This window comes from Peromyscus californicus, unplaced genomic scaffold (assembly GCF_007827085.1).
Source record: "Peromyscus californicus insignis strain IS unplaced genomic scaffold, ASM782708v3 Scaffold_19__1_contigs__length_69161282, whole genome shotgun sequence".
Taxonomy (NCBI): domain Eukaryota; kingdom Metazoa; phylum Chordata; class Mammalia; order Rodentia; family Cricetidae; genus Peromyscus; species Peromyscus californicus.
Genome location: NW_026294491.1, coordinates 24,878,516 through 24,900,810, shown reverse-complemented (window position 1 = coordinate 24,900,810; position 22,295 = coordinate 24,878,516). Strand labels below are relative to the sequence as shown.

At 50.3% G+C, this 22,295-nt stretch overlaps 2 protein-coding genes across 6 annotated transcripts in view; one reads left to right on the top strand and one right to left on the bottom strand.

Moving 5' to 3' along the window:
• Positions 1 to 321: 321 nt before the first annotated feature.
• Positions 322 to 16,771, top strand: Aifm2 (apoptosis inducing factor mitochondria associated 2). The gene is made up of 9 exons (XM_052744884.1): positions 322 to 1,238; positions 2,958 to 3,156; positions 3,442 to 3,557; positions 4,612 to 4,731; positions 5,198 to 5,290; positions 9,217 to 9,329; positions 11,670 to 11,818; positions 12,848 to 13,048; positions 13,795 to 16,771. Exons 1-9 carry the CDS (start codon positions 987 to 989, stop codon positions 13,944 to 13,946), a joined length of 1,395 nt encoding a protein of 464 aa, XP_052600844.1. The 5' UTR covers positions 322 to 986; the 3' UTR covers positions 13,947 to 16,771.
• Positions 16,145 to 22,295, bottom strand: part of LOC128114694 (core histone macro-H2A.2) — a 51,161-nt gene continuing 45,010 nt past the window's right edge. For all 5 annotated transcript variants that reach the window (XM_052744879.1, XM_052744880.1, XM_052744878.1 and 2 more), the window contains exons 8-9: positions 20,441 to 20,615; positions 16,145 to 16,967 (exon numbers count right to left, since the gene is read on the bottom strand). In XM_052744879.1, coding sequence (XP_052600839.1) covers positions 16,802 to 16,967; positions 20,441 to 20,615 — 341 coding nt within the window. In that variant the 3' untranslated portion in view covers positions 16,145 to 16,801. The remainder of the gene's footprint in view (positions 16,968 to 20,440; positions 20,616 to 22,295) is intronic.

Sequence of the window (22,295 nt, the reverse complement as noted above, 5' to 3'; positions counted from 1 at the left end):
TCAGCTTAGCATGAACTCCTTTCTTTTCTTTTTGTTCGGACACACATGTGTGTGCAAGCCCTGGAGGTCAGAGGTCAGCCTTGTGTGTCATTTCTCAGGAGCTATTCACATTGTTTTTTTTTTTGTTTTTGTTTTGTTTTGTTTTGTTTTGTTTTGTTTTGTTTTGTTGTTCGAGACAGGGTTTCTCTGTGTAGCTTTGCGCCTTTCCTGGAACTCACTCTGTAGACCAGGCTGGCCTCGAACTCACAGAGATCTGCCTGCCTCTGCCTCCCAAGTGCTGGGATTAAAGGCGTGCGGCAAGACTTTTTTTTTAAATAGTCTTTATGTATCTTAGACTGGCTTTGTACTTGCTATATATCTGAGGGTCATCTTGAACTTCCATCTCTCTGCCTCTACCTCCCAAATGCAGGGATTATAGGCATGGGCCACACTGTGCCTGACTTACTTCCTCCTTTCTTATATCCCCCCAAAATGTCATTATTGGTGTCCTGCCCTGAAGCGCACAGAGTAGCTGGGCCTCTCTGGCTGCTTTCTGTAGCTTTTTGTCCTTAGTGCCACCCTAGAGGTCCCTTCCTAGGACTTGGCCTGGGCTGGAGGCATCTGATGCCCCTTTGGTCTGAGACAGTACCACCCAGCAACCCTGCTCCTGCTGTCTAGATCTCGGCGGGAAGGACCTGGCCCTCATATGGATGGGTGGCTCTTTCCGCACTGGTGAGCCCTTGGGCTGTCTCAAGGCCACATGGTATGTTCATCTCTGGGGTTCATTTGGGCTGGAGACACAGGGGCAGACCCCAGGATACTGCAAGAGGCCCTGACAGCCTTATGCAGGTGCTGGGGGGAGTCCGGGCCCCTGACATCTGTTGTTATCTCCGGGCTCAGCAGTTCTGTGTCTAGTGACCTAATGGCCACTTTCCTCTGCCTTAGATGCCTCAACATCCAGCTCTGGGCCAAAGGTTTTGGAGTCTTTCCGCTCTGGAGGCTCAACCATGGTTTACTCTCAGTGTGCTGGGCCACGCCCACTGCAGCCCCCGGCCTCAGACGACCACCCTCTTGTCTCTCCTCTCAGCCTCCCTCAGGGCCTGGCTCTCCCCTCTCAGCGCAGGGTCTACCAGATAGCTAGTGCTTCTCCACCCCACCCCCACCCTCTTTCTCACAGCAGACAGTCAATGAGATTTTTTTTCCCAACAGGTTTCCTCTCCGACCTCCAGGTCTTGGGTCATACCCTAGATGTCCCTAGGGTAAGGGGTGTTGCTGCTTTGGAGTGACCTATCCCATGGCGGGCTCCTCCCCTATTGTCTCAGTCTATTTGTGGCGTTTCTACAGACTGCTGCAGACTGGATAATTTATAATGAGCAGAAAATTGTTGGCTCATGGCTCTGCAGGCTGGGAAGTTCAAAGTCAAGGAGCCAACCTCTGCCAAAGGCCTTCCTGCTGCACCTTCCCATGGGGAAGGCAAGGAAGAGCAAGTGCTTGAAGCCTCAGGGACCCGCTTCTTTATATATATATATATATATATATATATATATATATATATATATATATATATATTGTGCTTGTGCGTGCGTGCGTGCACACAAGTGCACTTGTCAGGATGCATGTGTGGAGGTCAGAGGACAACTTTCAAGAGTTGATTTTCATCATGTGAGAGCTGGGGATTGAACTCATATTGGCAGACTTGGTGGCAGGCACCTTTACCAGCTAAGCCGCCTCACTGGCCCCTCAGTGATTTTTATATTTCGTGTGCATCCATCCATTCATAGGTGGGACTTTCATGACCTAAACAGCTCCCAGAAGGGCCACCTCTACACTGTCACACTGGAGAGTAGGTTTCCAGTGTGTGCTGTTTTAGAAAACACATCCGAACCGTAGTAACACCCTGTGTCGCACGATGCTTGTCATACTCTGCCAATGGCGCCCTTCGACCTGGGGTTCACGCTGGTGACCTAGGCCCCTTAGCATAATCTCACTGCAGTGTCTGCTGAGCGTGGGAATGCAAGGATTTTCCTTTAGATGTGGCTTCCCTGTCTGGTTCCCAACAGGCAAGGCTACCGTTTCTCGTTCACCTACCTGCGCAACTTCCTACACAGCTTTTTTTGTTACCCACCCCATCCTTTGATGTTCTAAACTCTTCTTTTTAAAAGAATATTTGAGGAATAAGTAATAATCATTATTGTATGGGTATGATATTGTTGGGGGGGGCATGCATGTGCCACCATGTGTTTGTGGACCTCAGAGGATGACTTCTGGGAATCATTTCTCTCCCTCCATCGTTTTCTGGGGATCAAACTTGGGGTCATCAGGCTTGTTCACTTGCTGAGCCATCTTGCTGGCCTCAGCTCTGTTTCTGTAAGGGTAGGGGCCGTGCCTGTCTGTCTGATCACATGATCCACAGCAACAGCGTGCTGTGTTCATGTATGTTGAGTAGACACGGCTCCCTCTTTGGAAATCTTTGAGGATGTATATTTAGGAAAAGCAAATTGAAGAACAATTTGATAATTATGGGCTTCGGTTTATAGAACAGCTGGGGGGGGGGGGGGGCGCGGTTCGGATGCCTCCAGAGAAGGGAGCGGGTGTTTTTGATGGGGTGAGAGCAGGCTGCTCCTTTTTCTTTGAATTTAATTTTTCCATGGGGTTGTAATTTCATGAGTGAAAAATGAATGCTTGGGGCTGGGGTGACAGTACCACGTTTAAAGTGCCTGCCACACAAGTGTGATGTCTGAGTCTGGATACTCAGTACCCAATAAATGCCAAGTGCTCATGCCAGCCCAACTGTAATTCTATCTCTAGAAAGGCAGAGAAACAAATTAGTTAGCTCGGGGTTCAATCGAGAGACCCTGTCTCAATAAATAAGGGGGAGAGCGGAGCACCTGAGGAGGAAGCCCAAGGTCAACCTGTCTCTCGCCACAGGCACCCCTGCCCTCTCATTCCCCTGAGTCGAATGTAGTCTCTCCTCCCAGTGCATCAGTGCCAAGTTCAAGATGGGGTCCCAGGTCTCGGTGGATAAGGGAGCCGTGCACGTGGTGATCGTGGGCGGAGGCTTTGGAGGGATAGCGGCCGCCAGCCAGCTGCAGGCGCTGAATATCCCCTTCATGCTGGTGGACATGAAGGATTCCTTCCACCACAATGTGGCAGCCCTCCGGGCCTCCGTGGAAAGTGGTGAGTCGCTCCTTTGAGAGCACGGTCTTGTCACTGTTATGGGGTTTGATGCCAGGGCTGGGGGCGTTTTCTCCATTTAGGGCACTGGTCTTAAGCATATCCTATAAAGAAGTCCCAGGGTAAGAGTTTAGGTTCTTCGGAGGACCGGACGGGCACTTCAGGGCAGAGTGGACACCTGGGTGTACCCACTGGCCTGGCTGTGGCCACGAGCACCCTTGTGGGTATGTGGCTTGGGAGAGTTTCAGCCCTACTCATCTCCATGACATCTTCTTTGTCCATTGCCAGGGTTCGCCAAAAAGACATTCATTTCTTACTCAGTGACCTTCAAGGACAACTTCCGCCAGGGCAAAGTGGTTGGCATAGACCTGAAGAACCGTACAGTGTTGCTCCAGGGCGGTGAGGTGAGTGTGTGAGGCCCAAGAGGAGCCATCTGTGGGCTCCAAGTCCTGTTTTCTGCTTCACAGCACTTTTTTGTTTGTTTGTTTTTTTCTGAGACAGGGCTTCTCTGTGTAGTTTTGGTGCCTGTCCTGGATCTCGCTCTGTAGACCAGGCTGGCCTCGAACTCACAGAGATCCGCCTAGCTCTGCCTCCCGAGTGCTGAGATTAAAGGCGTGCGCTACCACCGACTTTCCTACATGCCAGGCACCGTCCTGAGCCTTTACATAAGTGTCATTCTTTGGTGTGATAGGTGGAGGGTTCTAAAATATCCAAGAGAGGCATTGGGGATGTGGCTCAGTAGAATTCTTCTTACCTAGTGTGCATGAGGCTCTGGGTGTGTTCCTCAGCACTGAGCACGGTGGTATATGCCACGTAATCCCAGTTCCATTGGAGTTGGAGGCAGGAGGTTAGAAATTCAAGGTCATCCTTGGCTACATAGCTGGGCTACATGAGACCCAGTCTCAAAAACAAAAATCCGCCGGGCGGTGGTGGCGCACGCCTTTAATCCCAGCACTCGGGAGGCAGAGCCAGGCGGATCTCTGTGAGTTCGAGGCCAGCCTGGGCTACCAAGTGAGTTCCAGGAAAGGCGCAAAGCTACACAGAGAAACCCTGTCTCGAAAAACCAAAAAAAAAAAAAAAAAAATCCAGAAGGTTCCAAACTAACTCTACACCGGAGATGTGAGTCCTGCTCATTGCTCCCCCCAAGCAGTTTCCAGTTCCTGGCCCCTATGCCGGTTAGCTCTACATCCCATGCTCTCTTGCTTCCTTAGGTAATTCTTGGCTCCTGGTACCTTAGATGCCTCCCATCAATGTGGTGTTTCCTCTTCCTCCTCCTACTTGGGCCCTTGGCTGTACAGAGCTATGGGGAGAGGCGGCCCAGAGTTGCCTCACAAACCCAACCCCAGGACCCTCTTTTCTGCAATGCTCCCTGGCCCCTTGGTGTCGGGCGGTTGGGGGCGGAGGCCCAGTCCTTCGTCTCCGCCTGGGTCTCACATGTCTTTTTCGTCTCCTCTACAGGCCTTGCCCTTCTCACATCTCATCCTGGCCACAGGCAGCACGGGGCCCTTCCCTGGCAAGTTTAATGAGGTGTCCTGCCAGCAGGCGGCCATCCAGGCCTACGAGGACATGGTGAAGCAGGTGGGCCACACTGACGGGTGTGGGACAGGGCGGGCAGGCCAGAGCGCCGTGGGCTACACCCCGGGACCGGGAGCAAGGAGACTGTGTGGGTCGACCTCACAGCTGCCTAAACAGCTTTCGAGCGGCCAAGAGTTGCTAGAGAGATATTTTCCCAGAGGAGGCCTCCGACCTGGGGTCCTGTGTGTGTTGGGCTGGGTATGTCTCTGGCTGGTCCCACTTGTCACCTCTTCATATCCACATGCCTCCCATTCCACTTGCTTTGTGCGGCACAGCCCACCTAGCTCCATGCTCCCAGTTTCCCCAGGGATCCTGTGAGGTGCGGGGTGGGGAGGCCCAGCTGGAGCCCAAATATGGACAGAGCTCTGCCCTTCTTTGGCCAGGGCCTCCCTCCCCCTCCAGAGGCTGAACCAGCGTGTGGGCGTGTGGGTGTGTTCCATGGTCCCTTCTTCTTCTTCTTCTTCTTCAGATCCAGCGCTCGCAGTTCATCGTGGTGGTGGGGGGTGGCTCGGCAGGAGTGGAGATGGCGGCAGAGATTAAAACTGAGTACCCCGAGAAGGAGGTGAGGCAGCCCCCTTGGCCGGGAGCTCTCAGTCATCTGCTTCCTTCCTTTCTTCCCTCCCTCCCTCCCTCCTTCCTTCCCTCCTTCCTCCCTCCCTTCTCCCTCCCTCCTTCCTTCTTTCCTTCCTTCCTTTCCTTCCTTCCTTCCTTCCTTCCTTCCTTCCTTCCTTCCTTCCTTCCTTCCTTCCTTCCTTCGTTCCTCCCTCCTTCTCTCCCTTCCTTCATTCTTTTGAAAATCTATACATATATAGTCTTAGTGTGTGTGTACCTGCACATGCACACGTGCCATGGTGTGAGTCAGAGCATAACCTGTGGGAGTCAGTTCTCTCCTTCCACTCTGTCTACGTTGGGTTTTGAACTCATGTCATCATGCTAGGGGGCAAGCGCCTTTACCTTCACCTGTCCTGCCACCCCAGCAGCGTCAGATCTTTGCTCAGGCCCCGGGAGGCTGGAGCCCCACGTGCATAAGCAGAGCGTTTTCCATCTTGTACTAAAAGCAATTCCACGTGCAGTTACTCCACACAGGGAGGAGGAGAAGAGCTTCCTCCTCTTAGGCTCCTGGCTGTAGGGAGTTCTGGATGTGGGGAGAGGAGGAGGACCATGTTCTCAAGAAACCCTCACAAACCCAACCTCCCACGTCTCTCCTTCAGAGTTAAGGCCCTTGGGATGAGGCCTGGATGTTCTTTGGTTATCTCTTTTTGCTGTGAAGTTTCCTTTTTATGTTTGATTGGCAGCCCTTGCCCTGGACAGCTGCACCTGTGGCGTTGGGAGAGCTGCCCACACTGGGGAAGGACTGATCCTCAGTTCCTTGGAAGGGGTGGCAACAGCCTGCCCTGATTTTTCTAATGCTGGAGAGATAGGAACCTGGCTAGGACCTTAGAGAGAGGGGGGAATCTAAGTTCCCTGAGCGGTGAGAGCTGAGTGATCGTTGTAGTGATGGGTTCTGAAGTCCCTGGCTTTCTGGTACCTCATGTGGGTCAGCCTTGGCTCATGTGAGTCAGCCTCTTTGAGCCACAAAGAGCCCGTGAACTCTTCTCCCTGGGGAAAGAGGGTTAGCTTCAACAAGGAAAATCAATCCGAGATAATTTAATTATATGCTTACTCTCTGACAAATGGTTGGAAATTATGGTGACTGATGGATGTAGTTAAAGTATTCATTTTGATTCATGAGTGTTGCGTAGGGAAAGCCAACCCTTCCCTGCTTGTTCTCGGTGCTTCTGTGATGAGAAGAGTGGGTCTCTTCCAACACTGACTGATCTTACTGACGCCAGTGACCAGTGGGGTGTCCCACGATGCAGTTCAACTCCAAAGCTGCCTGGAATTGGCACCTACACCATAGACCAAGGGCTCAGACCCATAAGGCTGCTCCCATCTCAGATGACAGTGGAGTAGTAGGTCCCTGGTTAAATAACACTTCTGACCCAGCTATAAATGGAAAGTCCCTCCCATCCGGCTTTACAGTGGCCAGAGTGGCATATAGACCCCAGAGATACCGCTTGCTTACCATTGCTGACTTACCTATCACAAAGGATGCTTCAAAGGACACAGATGAGGCTGAAGAGATGGCCCAGTGGTTAAGAGCTCATACTGCTCTTGCAGAGGACCCAGGTTTGGTTCTCAGCATCCACATGTGGGGCTCACACCACCTGTATAACCAGCGCTAGGGGATATAATGCCCTCTTCTGGACTCTATAGGAACTGCACTCATGTGCACATATCCACATACAGACACATGTAAATGTAACTAAAAAACTAATAAAATAAGCTTTTAAAGGACATATATGAACAGCCGGATAAAGATCCCGAGCACAGGGGCTTCTTTCTCCCTGGAGTTGGGGTGTGCCATCTGGCCATGTTCATACATGTAGAAGCTCTTCAAGTCCCACTGGGAGTTTTTGAAAGCTTCAGCATTTAGGCATGATGGACTGTGGAACTCCATCTCTGGCTCCCCTCTGCTTCCTGGGGGGGTGGGTGGGTTGGGGCAGGGGCTGAGAGCTCCCATAATGGTTTGAGTCTGGTGGCATTGTCTCATCAGATTGAATGATGTGCCTGTCACCTAGGAAATCCCAAGGCATCCGGTAGTTTCGTCACTCAGAGAATTATAAAGATCGCAGAAGCTCTGGGTTAGGAATTAGGGCCAAATGTCAGAACAAGTGATTCTTCCAGCCCTGGAAGGGCTTGAGAGCTCTGTGTCAGCAGCCAGGGACAGACTGGAATTCTTGTCATGTCCCAGGGATTGAGTGTGTCTGAAGTAGTACATTTCTATGTTGTAAGATCTATGTTGTAGTAGCAGGCATGTAAGAGCACTGTAGTAACCAACTATTGTGGGACTGGCGATAAAGTTACTTCCTTTAACATATTTTTATTTAGGGCCGAGCATAGTAGCACACACCTTTAATCCTAGCACGTGGGAGGCACAGGCAAGAGGATCTCTGTGAGTTCTAGGCCAGCCTGGTCTACAGAGCTAGTTCCAGGACAGCCAGGACTATGTAGAACAGTGATCCTCAACCTTCCTAATGCTGTGATTGTTTTTAATACAGTTCCTCATGTTGTGGTGACCCCCAGTCATAAAATTATTTTAGCTGCTACTTCATAACTGTAATGTTGCTACTGTGTGAACTGTAAGATATTTCTGATGGTCTTAGGTGACCCCTGTGAAAGGGTTGTTTGACCCCCACAAAGGGGTTGTGGCCACAGGTTGAGAATCACTGATGTAGAAAGACCCTGTCTCAAAAAACAAAATAATATAATTTAAAATTTTTTATGTATTTTAGTGTGTGTGTGTGTGTGTGTGTGTGTGTGTGTGTGTGTGTGTAGGCGCGCATGCCACATTCTACTTTCTGTGTGGAGGTCATAGGACAATTGTGGGAATTGGTTCTCTCCTTCTACCATGTGGGTCCTGGGTTCGAACTCAGGTTGCCAGGCTTGATGCAGTCACCTCAGCTGCTGAGCCATTTTGCCAGCCCTCCTGTAACGTGTGTTCGTGTCCATCATGACACAGTTCCTGAGTGGGACGAGTGGATTCTGGTGAGTCTCGGGGAGATGTCCGATCCGAGTGTCAGAGATGGGATTTCACCTCAGCCAAGTTCCCCCACTTCCCCACTTCCGTCTTGTCTTCCTCTCCTCTCTCCCTTCTTCACTCCTTCTGAGACTTTGTATGCGCTAGGCACGCATTCTGCCCATAAGCTACGTCTCCTGCCCTCTTTTTATTTTTTTATTTTCGAGACAGAGTTTCTCTGTGTAGCCCTGCCTGTCCTAGAACTCACTCTGCAGACCAAGCTGGCCTCGAAATCAGAGATCTGCCCGCCTCGGCCTCCTGAGTGCTGGGATTAAAGGCATAGGCCACCACCGCCCAGCCTCTTTTTACTTTCTGAGACAGGGTCTGACTCGGTTGCCAGTTGGTCCGGAATTCACTCTGTAGCCCCGCCTGACCTAGAACCTGAGATCCTCCTCCCTCAGCCTCCATAGTAGCTGAGATTACAGGCCTGTGTCACCAGGCCAAAGAGGCAGCCTGGTTTCAAAGTCTGACCTGGACGATGGTCGGTCACGATCTGCCTCCACGCCTTCATGCGGAGACAGCAAGTGGACATGCCTATGAGGCTAATTTTAGAACTCGCGTCAGTGTTGAACTATCAGCCTGGTAGCGGGTCGGAATGCCAGCAGCTTATATACTGATTATACCATTGTATATCCCGAAAGAACTGTCCATTTGCCTTAGGTGAGGTGTGGGTTTGTGCAGTGGCACATGGGTGGTCCTCTGGGTTAGGGGCACCGAGTACTGAGTACTGAGAGGTAGGCTGGAGCCTGGAACGACTGTGTAGAGTTTCTCTGCCGCTCAGTTTCCTCAGTATTACATGGAGGTAGGGGAAGAGGCTCCGGGCTTCCCTCTCAAGCCCTGTGGGTTTGGTCTGTTTGTTTTTGTCCCAGGTCACTCTCATCCACTCCAGAGTACCCCTGGCGGACCAGGAGCTCCTACCTTGTGTGCGGCAGGAAGTGAAGGAGATCCTTCTCCGGAAGGGTGTGCAGCTGCTGTTGAGTATGTTGATAAACCCCGCCTGCCCAGCCCCCACCTGCTGATCTACTGCACATGGCCCAGTATATCATATATATATATGCTAGGGGCTGTAGGGGCGGGACATCCACTCAGGCTCCCTCTTTCCCACCGTACCTGGAAAGCATCAGGAAGTCTCAAGCATCGGAGCTTGCTTGAGCAGTGTCCAGCTGGAGGTCAAAATCACAGGGCTAGCAATGCCCGGCTGTAGCTTCGGACAGGGACAGATAGGAGATGCTATTTCCTGAATGACTTATTGCCTCTGAAGGATCTGCCCTATGTTTTGAGTTTTGATGTCTCTGTGGAAGAGGGAACAGGTGTGTATCAAGTGTGGATTTTTTTTTTCTTTTTGGTTTGTGGGGTTTCTCTGTATAGCCCTGGCTGTCCTGGAACTCACTGGAACTCACTCTACCTTGCCTCCCAGCACTCCATCTGCCTCCTGAATGCTGGGACTAACGGCTTAGCCACCACCACCCTACTCTTTGAGTGGTGTTTTTTTGATGCCAGTATTTGGAATGGGATGACACCTGGGTGTCACCTCCATGTTCTGTGCAGAAGGGTGTGTGGCAGTTGCTGTGGAAGCCCCTCTGGTAACTGGTCACTGAGGACAGGAAGCACTTTGCTTTCAAACAGGTTCCCTCATTTTCTCTGCCTTTTGCCATCCATCCATCCATCCATTCATCCACCTCCCACCCCCCACCCATCCATCCATCCATCCATGCATCCACTCATTCATCCACCCATCCATCTATTCACCCATCCATCCATTGCTGGGAATGTCTTTCTGTATGCTGTGAAGGTGTTGCTCTGATTGATTGATAAAATGCTGATTGGCCAGTAGCCAGGCAAGAAGGAGAGTGTAGGCGGGATAAGGAGAGTAGAAAATTTCTGGGAAGTGGAAGGCTGAGAAGAGACACTGTCAGCCGCTGCCACCATGAGAAGTTACATATAAAGTACCGATAAGCCGCCGGGCGGTGGTGGCGCACGCCTTTAATCCCAGCACTCGGGAGGCAGAGCCAGGTGGATCTCTGTGAGTTCGAGGCCAGCCTGGTCTACAGAGTGAGATCCAGGAAAGGCGCAAAGCTACACAGAGAAACCCTGTCTCGAAAAACCAAAAAAAAAAAAAAAAAAAAAAAAAAGTACCGATAAGCCACAAGCCACGAAGCAACTTATAGATTAATAAAAATGGGTTAATTTAAGATGTAAGAACTAGATAGTAAAATGCCTGCCACAGCCATACAGTTTTTAAGTAATATAAGTCTCTGTTTGTTTACTTGGGTCTGAATGGCTGCAGGCCCTGGTGGGACTGAAGAAATCTCCAGCTACAATCCATCCATCCATCCATCCATCCATCCATCCCTTAAAATAATTTTTATGTGTGTGAATGTTTTGTCTGTGTACATGTCTATGTACCATGTATGTGCCCAGTGCCTATGGAGGCCAGAAAAGGTTATTAGATCTCCTTGACCTAGAGTTACAGATGGTTTTCAGCCTCTATTTGGCTGTTAACCACCAAATCTGGGTCCCCCGGAGGGAGCAGCCAGTGCTCTTAACCACTGAGCCCTCTTAACCACTCCAGCTCCTTCATTTTTTATTTTTTCTTCCTTTCTTTCTTTCTTTCTTTCTTTCTTTCTTTCTTTCTTTCTTTTTTTTAAAAGATTTATTTATTTATTATGTATACAGTGTTCTGTATACATCGCATTACGGATGGTTGTGAGCCACCATGTGGTTGCTGGGAATTGAGCTCAGGACCTCTAGAAGAGCAGCCAGTGCCCTTAACTGCTAAGCTATCTCTCCAGCCCCTCATTTTTTTTTCTTAAATTTTTGAAAGTTAGAGTATCTCATGTAGACTAGGCTGGCCTTAAACTGTGTCACCAAGGAGGACTTTGAACTTGTAATCCTCCTGCCTCCATTTCCAGGGCACTGGCATACATGCCATGCTTAGTTTTTGTGGTGCTGGGTCTAGAACACAGGGCTTTCTGCATGTTTTGCAAGTAGCTGCCAACTGAATGCTTTCTCGTCTGTGCTGTGCTGGGGGCCTTTTGCTTGGACGGGATGGGCAAGCTGCCATCCAGAGAAGGGGCCTTCCGTTGAGTAGTGTTTCCTAGAACTTGGGAAGCTTGGCTTCACTTCCCTCCAGCAGCTTTCTGGAACTTTTCTCCAGATGGATCCCCTGGGGACAAGATGTCCACATTCTGTTGCTTGGGGATGAGGCAGGAGAGTGGACCGAGGGAAGAGTCACGAGGGGAATAATCACTTTCCCCGTGGTTTGCCATGGTGTGGGCCCGGCCTCTGCCAGCTTCCTGTCATGGTACCCTCCACAGGTGAGCGGGGTGTGCAACCTGGAGGACCTGCCTCTCAATGAGTACCGGGAGTACATCAAGGTGCAGACAGACAAGGGCACAGAGGTGGCCACCAACCTGGTGATTGTGTGCAACGGGATCAAGATTAACAGCTCTGCCTACCACAGTGCATTTGGTGAGTGGGTGGCCCAGCCGCAGATGCTTCCTAGGCGGCCTCCTCTCTCTCTGGCATTCGGAGACACCCCACAGCCCCTTTGCCCCCTGAACCAGTACCCTCTGCCTCCTCCTCTTATCCCATTAGCTCATTAGATCTTGAACTTTGAATTCAGGTTGAGGGGCCTCGCCTGCCGAGCTGGGAGGCCAGGAACTTCCAAGGTGAGGGCTTCCCCCTAGTGGCGAGAGGTGGGAGCAGGCTTCAGAGGGGTGAGAACAGCCTCTTTGCCAAGAGGAAGCTGAGGAACTCCCAGGGCAGGCTTTTCCCATCCACAGGTGTGCTGCTGTCTGCAAATCCAGACCCAAGCATGTGGCTACATCAGTTCCAAACCTCCATTTGCGGGAGTGGGGACGTTAACATGGCCTCATCTCTTAAAGCTCAGTATTTAGATTCCAGAGGGATAGACAAACAGCGGACTGATGCGTGTTTAAGCGTCTACGTATGAAAGTGACACTCAGTGGCCAAGCCCCATGATTGCTCTGCATCCCCAGGGACCTGTCACCCACTGCTGAGTGTCCTTCCCTGATCAGTCTCTGCCGGGTCCAGTAGGAAGTTAGTTTTCAATCTGGAAGGAAGGCAGTGGGCAGAGCTTAACATCTCATTATTTAAATGCATTTTCAAAGATAAGTTCTTTCAAGTCCCGTTAGGGAAGCTCTTTATCGTTTAGGAAAGGCCTGCATCTATTTTAAAATTCCGACGTCTGTCCCAAAGGCAGTTAAAGACTTAGAAAGCCAGGGGACTTGCAAAGAGCTCTCTGTGCTTTGTATGAGGAGGCGTTCCAGGGCTCTGCCTCTGTTCTTGTGGGTCAGGCTTGCCTTGGCAGGCAGGGTCTTGGATGGGGACCTCAGGCAGGATGACAGCAGGTGGGAGTGTCGCTTCTTAGCACACATCTCTGAAGTGACTGGACCCACACCTGGGACTCGTCCCATTGTTCTGGAGGCTACTTAACATGGTCCCCCGGGGCTGCTTTGGTGTCATCTTGCCCAGCAGAGACTAGACTGGCCAGCAATGGTGCTCTGAAAGTGAACGAGTTCCTCCAGGTGGAAGGTTACAGCAATATTTATGCCATTGGTGACTGTGCCGATGTTAAGGAGCCCAAGATGGCCTACCATGCTGGCCTGCATGCCAACGTTGTCGTGGCCAACATTGTCAACTCCATGAAGCAGAGACCCCTCAAAGCCTACAAGCCAGGTAAGGAAATCTTGGGCACTCTACAGTTGTTGAAGTTTGGGATTAGATGTGAGGAAGGCTTTGGGGGCTGTAAGATGACTGACCACTGGACTGCAGGTCACAGCACAGAGTCTCTTTAAAAGCAAACGTGTCTGGGGCTGTAGCTCAGTGGTAGAGTTCTTGCTTGGCATGCCGAGGCCCTGGGTTTCATCTCCAGCATTGCTAACAACAGAGGCCGGGGACATGGCTCAGATGGTAAGTACATACAAGGTGGACCCTAGTTTGAGGCTTAGAATAGGCCTCAAACTGGGGCCTCATGGGCAGTAAAAGATCCAGTGTTTAAAACAAAAATGGTTGCTGGGTGGTGGTGGTGGTGGTGGTGGTGGTGGCGCATGCCCTTAATCCCAGCACTGGGGAGGCAGAGGCAGGCGGATCTCTGTGAGTTCGAGGCCAGCCTAGTCTACAGAGCGAGTACCAGGACAGGCTCCAAAGCTACACATAGAGACCCTGTCTTGAAAACAAAACAAAACAAAACAAAAAATGGTGAATGTTACCTGAAGAATGACATCCCAGGTTGTCCTCTGGCCTCAACATGTCCCCACACACACACATGCACACATTGGCAGGCGCACAGGCACACACGCAGGCCTGCACCCGACATCTCACTTGCCTTCTTCAAAGGCATGCATGGTTGCCTGTGGCACCTGAAGGCTTCAGGGCTGCATCCCCCCTCAGGCATCGTCTCGCCTTGTGTGTCTGCCTCCCAGGTGCACTGACGTTCCTCCTGTCCATGGGCAGAAACGATGGCGTGGGCCAGATCAGTGGCTTCTACGTAGGCCGCCTCATGGTGCGGCTGGCTAAGAGCCGGGACCTATTCATCTCCACAAGCTGGAAAACCATGCGGCAGTCTCCACCGTGACAGGGAGGCTGCGTGGGAGTCGAGGGTACCGCTTGGAGGGGGGTGACGGACTGTCGACCAAGGACACCCTCCTGACAGGTGCCAAGGGCAGAAGCTCTTTGTCCGGATCATGGTGTCAGTCGTGTGCTGGTCGGAAAGATAACTTTATAAAGCCCCAAATGAGAACAGAGAGTAAAGGAGGGAAGACATTAAAAAAGGCAAAAAAAAAAAAAAGCCCTAGAAGATTCTTTCTGGGTTTGGGAGGTCCGCTTGCAGCTGTGTTAGCGGAAGGGGCTTAGGGAGGCAGAGGCAGCTTTCTGTACCGTAAGGGTTTGTACTTTCCTGTCTGCTGGTCTGTGTGTGCACGTGAATCTGCGGGTCTGTGTGTGCACGCGAATGCACAGGGCTTTGGGTGTCGTGTGCAGCGCTCCCGTTGGGCAGAGTTGGGCTCCTGGAGAGGGCATCCTGTCTGCAGTCTAGTAAATGGAGCCCACAGCGTGAGAGCAGCTGAAGAAAGAGGGCTGGGGTGGGCGGGGAGATGGCCTGCGCCTGGAGTCTCTCCTCACTCGGGGTGGGGAAGCTTGTCCATCCCACAGTGAGTAGGGGATTAATAGGGGCCTCATTTTATTCCCCGAAACTTAACAGTATCTGCACTCTGCTCTCCCTTTCTTCCTCTCCCCCCACCAGCCCCCCTCTCTCTCCAGGGTTTATCTACATTATTCAGATTGGCTTTGAACTCCTGAGCCCAAGTAATGCTCCTGCCTCAGCTTTTCTAATACCTTGGGACCTCCTTTAACTTTCATGAGCCTTTATCTCCGTTTTCATCGGACTGTAGGTCACAGGGACATTGACAAAGAGTTATACAGAATTCCCCTCTAGCTAGTCCAGCGGTTGCTGAAATCTTTCCCCAGGGGGGAGATATAAGCAACATCTGCCCCTTCTCTTAAGGTCCCAATGACAAACTGAGGCATGAGTCTGTCAAACTTTACTCTGGGGAACCATGAGTTTACTGGGGTTCCTTACATAGTATCTGAGGGATGTGAGTACATCTCCCTAATAGGCCAAACCTGGAAACCTTTAACCAGCAGGGATGAGAGCTTCCTAGCTATGGGGCAGCATAAATGGAGCACCTCTCTCCTAGCCTTTCCCGGCCTATATGCTCTAGCCCCTTGAGGCCACATGTAATTAAGTCAGCGTTGCACACAACAGGTGGTTGGGAGCTTCTGGATACACAGGTGAGGGTCTCCTGCCTCCCCACCACTCCATGAGGGGATAAAAAGTCAACAGGGCCAGCTGGGACAGTCCTTTTAAAAAGGGGAGCAGCTGAACCCCCCCAGGATGACAGTTGCTTGGCTCTTGAGGACAGTTATTCAAACACTATCCTAGCAGGGTGAGGGGCTAAGGGAAACCCGTTTTGCCAACTACCATAGGAATCCCAGGAAGGAGACCCGTGACTTGAGGAGGTTACTAGCTGCTTGATCTTCAGAGATCAGATGGGCATCTGTGGATGATTGCTAGTGATTTCCAGGTTATCATTGCAGGCTGGGGGTGGGGGTGGGGGTGGGAGGCCATGCTGCCGATTTCCTGGCCAGCTCCTGTCACTTGGGCCCTCACTGGCCATCATATCTACTATAGACTGCTAAGGTACACGAATGACTTCTTTATCCAAGTGAGCTCGTCTAGAAGGGAAAAGCCAACTGTGCATGGCCTAAGTTGAGTGTCTATGGCAGAGGAGACTGTGAGGCCACTCCGGTAGAGTCAGGCATGACTCTCTCCACCCTGCCTCTTCCTGCTTGCTTTTGGCCTTGGCCTCCGGTTATGGGTGGCGGAGTCCTTGACCAGTAGTCACCCTGGGGCTTCCAGTCCAGCCCCCTTTGGATTATGGCTAAGGTCTATTCCATTTAGTTGCACAGGCTGCAGCTGAGACTTGAGTCTCTCGCCCAGAGAATGAGGATCCATTGGCAGTTTTGTGCCCAGGTTGACTGTTTGTGGATGCTAGACAGCAGACTCACCCTCTCTGAAGGTAGGATCAGCCACCCGCAGAAAGCCTGCCATGACGTTGGCTGACCAGGAGCCTTAGAGAGCACGGTGAGACTCTTCAGTGACTGGCCTTGCGAAGTTTCTTTACAACACTCTAGAAGAATCTACCCATGGAGACACAGTTTCCCAAGAGGAGGAACTGTGGTAATAAACGGTTATGTTATAAGAAAGACACTGGATCTTTTTTTTTCCTTTCATTTTTCTTTTTCTTTAAAAAACAAAACTGAACAAAGAAAGATCCCGAGGCAAAAATCCTTTTAGGTGTAGTTACAAATATTTTAGGGGTCAGGGAGGGGACCCTATAACAGAAGAGAAAAGCACCCTAGAACGTCTTTCCCATCTTCTCTTCACTGAGGGAGACAACCAATACACCCAAGTGGCCGTCACACCCTCTTCACTTGGAAAGAGGAGGAACCAAAGTCTTAAGACCTTTTGAAAAGACTTGTGTGTGTGTGTGTGTGTGTGTGTGTGTGTGTGTGAGAGAGAGAGAGAGAGAGAGAGAGAGAGAGAGTAAAAGTCAGTGCTATAAATCTAAACAAGGTCTATTTTTATGTTTGTTTGTTTTTTTAAAAAAAGTTCTAAAACAACAGGAAGAAAACACATGGAAAGAAACCCCTGGCGGAGACCTGGTTAATTTCGGGAGAGGCCCTTTGTAAAGAGAATATAAAATGCGCTGGGCCCCTTCCCCAGGCAGGCAGGACCTGTTCCCACGGCCTTTGCTACCTTCTCAGCCGCCCTCTGCTCCCATGCCATGTCACCCTTTCTCAATCCTTTTAAAAAATAAAACCCCTGCTCTTGTGACGTGACACTGGTCCTCCTCCATCCCCGCTGGAGAGCTACTTGGTGTCCAGCTTGGCCATCTCCTGTACGTAGATGCCGATGCTCTCGCTGTCGAAGAGCAGGAAATACACGTTCTTCAGCGAGGACGCGCTTGAGTCATCGAAGTGGGCAGAGATGGCCTTGAGGGTCACCTGGGCGGCGGTCTGTTTGGGAAAGCAGTTTCTGTGCCCAAACAAAAGAAGAGCCCATGTCATTTTGGTCCCTGTACCTACCGCTGTAATTCTTAGTTTGGGAAGAGGGACATGGGTTTCTTTTTGTTTTTTGTTTTGACGGGGTCTCACTATGGAGCCCTGGCTAGCCCGGAATTCACTGTGCAAACCAGGCTGACCATGAACTCCGAGATCTGCCTACTTCTGCCTTCCAGAGCGCAGGGATTCAAAGCATGGGCCACCACACCCCGCTAACAGTTTCTTCTGATTCTGGCCCTTGACCCTTGTTTGTACAGCGTGGGACTCACCAGGCACAGGGCCACTCCACAAATCACCTTCTCTGGCACTAGTCAAGAGGAAGACATGGGTAGGTGGAGATGTCCCTGCTACATAGTTATCACGCTGTCTCAGATATGATGATTTCAGCCAAGATCACAGAGCTGGTACGTAAAGGATGTTCCAGATTTGAATCTGTGTCAGCTGATTTCAAGGAATTTTGACTTTGTGAAGTCTATTGATTCCACATTTATAAGACCATATCTTCAAAAAGCAAACATGTTTTGTTTGTTTTGTTAGCTCCTTCAAACCAGTTTACATGCTAGCTAGATTATCGGACAAGGGCCTTTCAAACTTGCTGGGGCTGGGGCTCAGTTGGTCAGTGTTTGTGTCTAACATGCTGAGTTAGGCCCCCAGCACCGCATAAAGCAGGCACGGCGGCGTATGTCTGAAATATCAGCACTTGGGAGTTGGAGGCAGGAGGATCGGTTCAAGACCCCGCCTCCATAAACAAAGCAAAAGCCAAATCCACGGGCTCTTAGTCTTTCATTGACTCACACGAACATGCCACTGTGATTTCAGCTACTTTGGGCAGGCTGGGTTGGTGAAAGTTCCCTGAAGACCCCAACCACTAGGGAATCACTGATAAGTGCTGTTCACCAGCTCCTAGGGACACAGCCACAGACCTTGACCATTTGGGGTCAGTCAACAAGACACCTGGGGTAGGTCCAAGCGTCTAGGATATGCCTACTTCCTGAATTCTCTTGAGTGTCTCTGCATGGAACACAGTCTGATCATGGAGGATACATCCCATAGTGCTCAACAGTTTGTCCTCAGCTTTCCAAGCTGCAGTGAGAACCTTCCCTTGCTCTGGGTACAGTCATCAAAGCCCTAGCCTCCTCCTCTGCTGCCCTCCAGAGCATTCCCTGGGGCTCCTGAAGCAGGTCTGGGGTGCGGCCCAGGGGCCAGATCTATAACCAGGGGATGCTGCTGGTGGTTCACCGACCACACGTACATTAGCAAGGCCTGTGAGCCTAGGGTTTTCTGATCTTGTGTTCTAGGCGAGGACCAAGGGTGGGGATGTGGGTTCTGAACATAACAAGCTTTTAGAAAGAAACATGGGGCGTGATGTGGGGACGGCTCAGCGGGAAAGTGCTTGCCATACAAGCATGTAGACCTGAGTTTCTTAGAATAGATATAACAAGGCTGGGCACGTTGATAATGTCGGTAACCCCAATGCTGGGCAAGTGAAGACAGGTGGATCCCTGAGACTTGCTGGCCAGTCAGCCTAACCTGATTGGTTAGCTTAAAACCAGTGAGACGCTTTCACAAAAAAAGAAAGAAAAAAGAAGAAGATGGTAAGCCCAGCATGGCAACACACACCTTTCTGGAGAGGCAGAGGCAGGAAGATCTCTGTGAGTTCAAGGCTAGCCTGATCTACATAATGAGTTCCAGGCCAGTCAAGGTTACATAGTGAGACACTTACCTTTTTCTGTTTTGGTTTTTTGAAATAGAGTTTCTCTGCAGCTCTGGCTGTCCTGAAACTCGCTCCGTAGACCAGGCTGACCTCGAACTCAGAGATCTGCCTGTCTCTGCCTCCCTAGTGCTGGGACTAAAGACATGGTCCACCACCTCCAGGTCAGACCCTATCTCAAACAAACAAACAAACAAACAAACAATCCCCAAACCAAACCAAGAGCAACCAAAACCCAAGGTGGTAGAGTGTGGTGGTGCACACCTTTAATCTCAGCACTCAGCGGGCAGAGGCAGGCAGATGTCTCTGAGTTTAATGGACTAGACATTGTTAATGTAATCTTGACTGAATATTGTATATACTTATTGGATATAGTTTTTCTTGTATTAGTTATAAGCTTTTTTAAATTTTAGACAAAAAAGGGGAAATGTGGTGGTATTGTGTTCCCCAAAATATTGTGCACCCTAATAAATTTATCTGGGGTCAGAGAACAGACAGCCACTAGATACAGAGGCCAGAAAATGGTGGCACTCACGCCTTTAATCCTAGCATTCCAGAGGCAGAAATCCATCTGGGATCTCTGTGAGTTCAAGGCCACATTGGAAATAGCCAGGCATGGTGACACATGCCTTTAATCTCAGGGAGTGAGCCTTTAATCCCAGGGAGTGATGGTAGAAGGCAGAAAGATATATAAGGCGTGAGGACCAGGAACTAGAGGCATTTGGCCTGGTTAAGCATTTGGCTGGTTAAGCTTTCAGGCTTTTGAGCAGCAGTTCAGCTGAGAGCCATTCGGATATGAGGACACAGAGGCTTCCAGTCTGAGGAAACAAGACCAGCTGAGAAGTTGGCCAGGTGAGGTGGCTGTGGCCTGTTCTGTCTCTCTGATCTTCCAGTATTCACCCCAATAACTGGCCTCAGGTTTGATTTTATTAGTAAGAACTTTTAAGATTCCTGCTACATACTAGCCTAACTTACTTAGTGATTTCCAGGCTAGCCACGATGACCTAATAAGGCCCTTTCTCAAAATAAAAACAAGACGGATAGCTTAGGTCATCAGAGAGGGGAAACCTCAGGTGAGGAATTTCCCAGATCAGACTGGCCTGTAGCCATGTCTGGGAGGGGCTGTCTTGACTGATGATTGATAGGGAAGGGCCCAGCCCACTGTGGGCAACACCATTCCTTTGGCAGATGATCTTGGGTTGTATTAAAAAGCTATAAGCCAGGGAGTAGCCAGCAAGCAGCATTTGCCCAGGGTTTCCTTATCAAACTCCTGCCGGACTTCTTTCAATGAGAGGCTGTGACCTAGAAGTGTAAGGCAAATAAACCCTTTGCTCCCCTAAATTACTTCAGGACAGAATGTTTTATCACAGCAACAAGAGAATATTAGTGACACTGGTCTCCACACACACATGTACACCTAGGACATACGTGTGCACCCATAAGCATACACAAAACTAAAATGCTACCTGGCCTTACCCAGGGTGTCTTTCTGTTCTGGGGATTGATATCAACAAGGCAGGAAAGCTGGTCCCACGCTTGCCATCCCAGGCCAGGGGCTTGTCTGTTTGGAAGGTAGGAAATTGGGTTTCTTATTCTGTTGCCTACCCAACACGCTGGCTATGCTGGCAGACCTTGGGTGTGTCTTCTAGAATGGGCCGATGGAATGTGGACATGTTGATGAGTAGCTGGTTCCCAACAGAAAGGCTGGGAACATCAACTCAGAAATTGTGTCCTACCTGCCGCTAGGGAAAGGCGGGAAGGCGACGGACTTCAGCTTCTTGTCCTCCGCTGCCGACAGGCAGTTCTTGATGGTCTCTTCCAGCTGTTCTTCACATTTGTCGGAGCCCCACTGGGGGATGTGACAGTGGATGACAAATTTGGCTGCGAGTCCACTGGATTGGCTGACGGCAGCTGGGACACAGGAGAGAGAAAGGCGGTAGGTTATTTCCTGAGTCTCACCTTAAGCTGGGTGTTGATACTGGGCCTCAGAGGCGACCCTGTGAGACCCTGGAAGATTCGAAAGTCAGGAACCACCTCGGTGGATCCTAGTGACAGGAACATATCAAAGTCACATCTGGTGCTGTGGGAGATTGAATAACAGCCATCTCCAAAAGTCCAAATCCCTGGGTTCTTAACTGTTCACTGACATGGCCAAGGGCACTTTGTGACTGCAGTTAAGGACACTGGTGATGGACTGTCAGGGTACCACACTGGTTAGCTTTGTTGACTTGCCATGATGTCAGGATTAAAGGTGTGAGGTATGTGCCACAGCACCTGGCTGGTTTTTTTTTGTTTTGTTTTCTTTTCAGTTTTTCAAGACAGGGGTTCTCTGTGTAACAGTTCTGGCTGTTCTGGAACTCACTCTGTAGACCAGACTCAGAGATCTGCCTGCCTCTGCCTACCCAAGTGCTGGGATTAAAGGTGTATACCACCACCACCTGGCAAGGTTTAATTAAAACAAATGTTTTTATAGGTCTGGGTATTTTGCCTGCATGTATCTCTGTGTACTGTACATATGCAGTGCCCGAGGAGACCAGAAAAGGGCAACCTCCCTGGGACTGGAGTTAAATACGGTTGTGAGCCACCATGTGGATGCTGGGAACTGAACCCATGTCTTCTGGAAGAGCAGCCAGTGCTCTTAACTGCTGAGCCATCTCTCTAGGCCCTCCTTCCTTTTTCTTTTTTAAAAGTTACTTTATTTTATGTGTATGGATGTTCTGCCTATGTCTGCACCACCTGCGTGCGCTGCTTTGGCAGCCAGAAGATGGCGCCAGATCTCCTGGACCTGGAGTGACAGACAGTTGTGAGCTGACATATGGGTGCTGGGAATTGAACCCGAGTCCTCTGCAAGAGCAGCCTGTGCTCTTAACCTCTGAGCCACCTCTCTAGTCCCTTTCCTCCTTCCTTCCCTCCCTGTCTTAGGGTTTCTATTGCTATGGAGAGACACCATGACCACAGCAACTCTTTTTTTTTTTTTTTTAAAGATTTATTTATTACACATACAGTGTTCTGTCTACAAGCCAGAAGAGGGCACCAGATCTCATTATAGATGGTTGTGAGCCACCATGTGGTTGCTGGGTATTGAACTCAGGACCTCTGGAAGAACAGCCAGTGCTCTTAACCTCTGAGCCATCTTTCCAGCCCCCACAGCAACTCTTAGGGAAAGTGTTTCATCGGTCGCTTCTAGTTTCAGAAATTTAGTCCATTATCATCATGGTAGGGAGCATGGCAGCATGCAGGCAGACAGTGCTGGAGAAGGAGTTGAGAGTGGGGAAGGAGCTACATCTTGATCCCACAGGCAACAGGAAGTGGTCTGAGACACTGGCTTGAGCATATATGAGATCTCAAAGCCCACCCCCACAGTGACACTTCCTTCAACAAGGTCATACCTTCTCCAACAAAGCCATACTTCCTAACAGTGCCACTCCCCATGAGCTTATGCGGGGCCAATGACAAACTACCAAACTCCTTCCCTCTCTCTTTCGTTTATAAGGACTTTTTATCCTCCTAAACTTTTTATCCCCCATCAGTAAGAGCCATGGCTATTGAGGAGTTTGAGGGAAGTCCCTGTGGCCATCAATCATCAGAGGT

Excerpts from the sequence above, each read along its gene's own strand:
- Aifm2 (XM_052744884.1), top strand. The coding sequence starts at position 987 with ATGGTTTACTCTCAGTGTGCTGGGCCACGCCCACTGCAGCCCCCGGCC. Across the intron at positions 1,239-2,957 it reads ATACCCTAGATGTCCCTAGG|TGCATCAGTGCCAAGTTCAA; the intron begins GTAAGGGGTGTT and ends CTCTCCTCCCAG. Across the intron at positions 5,291-9,216 it reads CTGAGTACCCCGAGAAGGAG|GTCACTCTCATCCACTCCAG; the intron begins GTGAGGCAGCCC and ends TTTTTGTCCCAG.